Source organism: Poecilia formosa, unplaced genomic scaffold (assembly GCF_000485575.1).
Source record: "Poecilia formosa unplaced genomic scaffold, Poecilia_formosa-5.1.2 Scaffold671, whole genome shotgun sequence".
Classification (NCBI taxonomy): Eukaryota; Metazoa; Chordata; class Actinopteri; order Cyprinodontiformes; family Poeciliidae; genus Poecilia; species Poecilia formosa.
In genome coordinates, this window is record NW_006800610.1 from 41,903 (window position 1) to 47,555 (window position 5,653).

A 5,653-nucleotide genomic window follows, 5' to 3' on the forward strand; every position below is an offset into this window, starting at 1 on the left:
TAAACTAAAGACAGAACAAGGGGTGGATGAGAGTTAAAAGTCCAGAAAGATGTAAAACATCCTAATGTCATTGTATGTTTATAGCTAAGGTTACAGCATCGACCTCTATTATCCGCTTCTGTTCTGTTTATAACTCCATAAAGAAAAGCCAGCAGCAAGAACATGTTACATAATAACCAACCTTTACTGCTGGAGATGTGCTTCATTCCAGCAAATTAACACTTTTCTAACACCTGCTCAAAAATAGAACATCAAATCAGTTGAAGTCCCTAGAATTACTTTCCACTTGTAAGTCTGTGATGGAGACCAGGGGTTCATCACTAATAAAAGAGTATTGATGTTATGTTATGTTTAGTTTATTTACAGACCAAATGCTTCCTGTTTCAGTTCTTTATTTCAGTTGCATTGTGGGATTTAGTCAGACATTCTTTCAGGTAGGGAGACTGGCCATCTTTCCTGTACAGGGAGAATGTGGGGGAAAATGTAAGTTTGTTTCTGATAACTTCTATGGGTTTAATTTGAGCTTGCTAATTGTTTGAGAGCTTATCTTTCCCAGTGCGTCTCCTCAGCAGGGTGGAGCAGCAAAGGGAGACAGATGCTCCAGGCACTGCTGAAAAGCTCCTGGAGCATACCATGTCAATTAGGAGGCGTAATGCTCTGAGTATTTATATTAATTTTATATTAAGTTAAATTTATGCTTTGACTGACCGTAGATTAGCTTAGTTGTAATGATTTGCATGCTTGTAAATATTTATTGGTACCATTTATTGTTTTTGTATTAGGTTTGTGTAAATAATGTTTTAATTACCCCTTTACTTGGTACGAGTGGTGAAATTGCTCCAGGTAGAAAAGCCAGCTTCTTTGTCTCTGTGTTTTCGGTGTGGGTGCAAATGTAACATGCATTGTATTATACCTCCTTTTTAAACTCTTAGCCTCCGCCGATCAAAGTGACAAGGTTCAATTTTCATTTGATTATTACTTACTAATTAACAGAAAATATACTTAGATTTCTTAGTTTTCACATGAAACAAAATAAGTCATCACATCTCAAGTTTATGAAGTGAGGTGGCTTCTAACACATAGTGATGATAAATTAAATATCTGGTTTGTAAAGGAGCAGAAAGCATCAAAGTTTTATTGTAAATATCTGAGCAAAGCAGTTTTCAAATCCAAGAGAATAACTGTAATCACCATGCTGTTACATAAATAAAAACTCTAATAGATGACTTCAGAAATTAAAGGGAAAAAAAACCCTGTGTAGTTCAGCTTTTGGAAGCTTTTAATCTGCTACACCGATACTTCAAATCGCGATCCTGCTGAAAAAAACAAAGAAACAAAACAGAGCACTTTCATGCACTACAAAAACTCAATCTTACCAAGTATTTTAGACTAGTTTCTAGTGCAAGTATCTTAATACACTTAAAATGAGGCAAAACTAACTTACAAGGAACTTTTCGACAAAACACAGGAGCTTATTTTGAGTCGTTAATTCCTTTATACTTAGTAATATTTGCACTGGTATTGTAAATCCAGTAGCCCGTATTTCACAATCAATGGGCAGTGGGCCATTACGTAGCAACTTGGAACTCGGTAAGATTTTGTGTTTTTGTAGTGTGGACAAGATACTATAAAACATCTGGATAATGAAAACCATTCCAATCAAACACAGAGAAAGTGAGAAATACAATGATAAACAAAAGTGGGTCAAATACTTAATTACATAAGGTAATACTTCATAAATAAATGAAAGTATGTTTGCCACTTGAATCTCTGAAATTTCTGACTTTGTTTACTCATACTCATGAACATATTGATTTTATCAGCGTCTTGGTCCCAGTCTGAGAATCGGCAGAACACAGATGAACGATTGTTGCTTGTGTTTATACTCCACATGCCAGTCTCAATGTTTGTGGCCATTGTGGATTTCGTGTTTGGACTCCTAAGACATCACCTGATGGCAGGAAGTCCATTGTTGTCTGACAGGAGAGGTTCTCCTGGATGAAAGAGGAGAAACGTGTCTGATCCTGCAGAGATGGTTCATTCTTATGTAAATGACACTTTTTTTCCCAGTAAGGAATTCTTTCCAAATGATCCAGCAGTAACAGTTGCATGGTTCAAAATTAATGCATTTTCATAATAACGATTTCTATTTAAAGCAAACATTGATACACATTACTGCAGCTCACACGAAAAAATGTAAAAAAAAATACCAGAGGTGGGTGGAGTAGCCAAAATATTACTACTATTAAGATAGCACTACTTAAGTAAAAGTAAAAAGTAGCTGTCTAATAAAATACTCAACTTAGAGTAAAATAGTATTTGGTAAAAAGGCCACTCAGTAACTGATTAAAACAATAAACACTTAATATTTAAAAAAATGCGTCAGACATCCCAAAATATAATTACAGTAAATTCTGGACTGTCAGCCAGTACTTTTTTCCCCACAATTTGAAAACTGCGGCCTATATTAAGGTGCGGCTAATGCATGCCTTTTTTTTTCATGCCGCCAAAAACATTTTGACTCATAACAGTAGACCAATCAAATTGATGAGTTGCTCGCAGAGGTCCAATGACATTGTGCTACAAATCAAGAACACATTCACAATTCAATGACTGATATTGTAAATCCAGTAGCACCTGCAGCTGTATGGCTATATACGCACTGTGCGTACCTTGAGATTATCCTCGAAGTAAAAAAAATAAATAATTTTTTTTTTCATTATCTAACCATCTTCTACTATGAATCAATCGATCAATCAAAATGTATTTGTATAGCACATTTCAGCAGCAAGGCATTTCAAAGTGCTTTACATCATAAACAAAAACACAAAGTCATGCAACAATCAAAACATTCCATTAAGTCAAATGCCTCATAAAATTCGTAATTTCAAATACAACTCTAAACAGGTGGGTTTTTAGTCAAGATTTAAAGGCACTCAGTGTTTCAGCTGTTTCACAGTTTTCTGGAAGTTTGTTCCAGATTTGTGGTGCATAGAAGCTGAATGCTGCTTCTCCTCGTTTGGTTCTGGTTCTGGGGATGCAGAGCAGTCCAGAACCAGAACCTGAGGAGTCTAAAAGGTTGATACAAAAGCAGCAGGTCTTTAATGTATTGTTCAGTGATTTATAAACTAACAACAGTATTTTAAAGTCTATTCTTTGAGCTACAGGGAGCCAGTGTAGGGACTTTAAAACTGGTGTTATGTGCTCCATCTTCCTGGTTTTAGTCAGAACAGCAGCAGCGTTCTGGATCAGCTGCAGCTGTTTGATTGATTTATTAAGTCAGACCTGTGAAGACGCTGTTGCAGTAATCAATGTGGCTGAAGATAAACGCATGGATGAGTTTCTCTAGATCTCGCTGAGACGTTAGTCCTCTAATCCTGGAGATGTTCTTCAGATGATAGAAGGCCGACTTTGTGACTGCTTTTATATGGCTCTGAAAGTTCAGGTCAGAGTCCATCACTACTCCCAGATTTCAGGCCTGATCGCTAGGTTTTAGTTGTAATAACTGAAGCTGTGCATTGACTCTAGATCGTTCTTCTTTAGGTCCAAAAATAACTTCAGTCTTGTTTCTGTTCAGCTGGAGAAACAGCTGGAGAAAGGCGCACACATTTATCTGTTCTAAGCATCTGTACTGTGACTGGATGGGTTCAGAGTCACCTGGTTACATCGTAATGTAGAGCTGGGTATCATCTGCATAGTTATGGTAGCTGATCTCATTTCCTGCTATAACCTGAGCTAGTGGGAGCATATAAATATTGAATAAGAGGGGTCCTAGTATTGAACCTTGGGGTACCCCATATGTGACCTTTGACCTCTTTGATGAGAAGTTTCCAATTGAAACAAAGAAATCCCTGTTCTTTATGTAAGATTCAAACCAGTTGAGCACTGGACCGGAGAGTCTGACCCAACTCTCCAGTCGATTCAGTAAAATGTCATGGTCTTTCATTAGAGCCCTCATTGATAACTGTATGTTAAAGCACTGAGGAGTTACAGTCATTAGAAGTTTGTATTTCAGATGTTGTCCAAGGGTGCCATTTGGAGACTCCAGATGGATGTACAACATCTGTACATCCTGATAATAAATAAACATGCCCAAAATGACATTTCTTTTTGTGCTACTTTGATTAATCTTGAAATCCACAAGCAGAATACTTTACTCAACAGATTTATTGTATTTTCCAGTTCATACATTCAACACTCTGTGTGTATTTACAAGAAATAAAAATGAAAAATTTGGGTGAAGCAAAATTTTTCCAAATGTTTTTGTGTTACAAACGTAATAGCTACAAACTACTTACAGTTAGAGTATTTTTGACTGCAAAAATAGAAAATAGAAAAAAAAGACCAAGCTTTTGGATGTTCAAATTGTTCAAGAACAGCAGCTGATTTAATTTGGGTATACCTTTTCAGCCGTTTTTGGTGATTTTGGTACCGCCAGTTAAGGGGTTAAAATGTCCAGTCAAGTGTTTCTATGTTTGATTTTAATGTTAGATGGTATTTACATTCTGAGGCAGAAAATCTGGTTTATAGTTGGCATTAAAATGTATAAAGCTAAGCTAAGCTAATATAAACTAAGACAAAGAATAAAAACCAAGTTTGAGTCAAGATACTGGTTGACTGAAGCATAACTGAGCATGCTGATCATGCTCAGTTATGCTTCTTTTATTCATAAGGTCTGATGAATAAAATCAGCTAATCACACAACAAGCCTATCTCAGCTTTTAAATTTAGAGAAGAAGTATTTTTGAACCAGAGCATCTGGAAAACAGCATTCGTCTTTAATTACGAAAGTGAACCTTATAGTGGAGCAGGACATGTACTTCCTAACCTATAAAATAGGTTTTCTAAGAAGTCTTCTTTCATCTACACAGTATTGCACAAATTAGAAATATACCATCTCAGCATGGTGGAGAAAAACCATCCATCTTTCTGTTATCTCAACTCTGGACGATTGTAATTCTTTAAACGGTGCAGCACAAGATCTGATAAAAATTAAACGTTAAGGTCAATTTATAATCTAAATTTATAAATCTAAATTTTAAAATTTAGATTTTTATTAGTTCACTGCAGGGTTATAATAGTTTTGGGGCTTGTAATTATCGTTTAGTTCGATTTCATTGTAAATATTTGTCTAATTTAGTTTAAAAACAAAACAAAAATAGTTTTTATAGTGTGTTTGATAGTTTTCATGAGATATTAGTTAAATTTTGCTTTGTTCCGGCTTAGTTTTTATTAGTTATATAAGTAGTTTTATTTTTTTCATAAGTTGGTTAAATCTTAGATGGAGAATTCAAATAGAGTTTTTTTTTTTTTTCTTTACTTTTGAGCGGTCAAAAGAAGGCCACAAATTCTTATTACCAAGAAATAGATGGTTGAATTTCATGACTTTTTTCTAAATCATTTTACATCTCCAGCCCAGAGTAATCTGTCTAAACTTGTAACTGATGAAAACAGAAGTTTTGATGTGTGATTTTTCATGTTTTTCATGGATGATGTGAGTCACCTGTACAGGGAGAAGTGTGGTTGTCATATCGGGACTTGCTGCTCTGCAGAGCCTCGTCCTCGGTGTCGCTGTCACTGCTGGTTGCTGCTACCAACACAGATGACGATTGATCTACAAACAACACATTTTGACATTTTAATTAAAAAAATT

At 35.5% G+C, this 5,653-nt stretch overlaps 1 protein-coding gene across 1 annotated transcript in view; it reads right to left on the reverse strand.

The window, feature by feature from the left end:
* Positions 1–434: 434 nt before the first annotated feature.
* Positions 435–5,653, reverse strand: part of LOC103130777 (E3 ubiquitin-protein ligase TRIM37-like) — a 71,320-nt gene continuing 66,101 nt past the window's right edge. Inside the window, exons 17-18 of the mRNA XM_016666165.1 lie at positions 5,504–5,614; positions 435–1,994 (exon numbers count right to left, since the gene is read on the reverse strand). Coding sequence (XP_016521651.1) covers positions 1,948–1,994; positions 5,504–5,614 — 158 coding nt within the window. The 3' untranslated portion in view covers positions 435–1,947. The remainder of the gene's footprint in view (positions 1,995–5,503; positions 5,615–5,653) is intronic.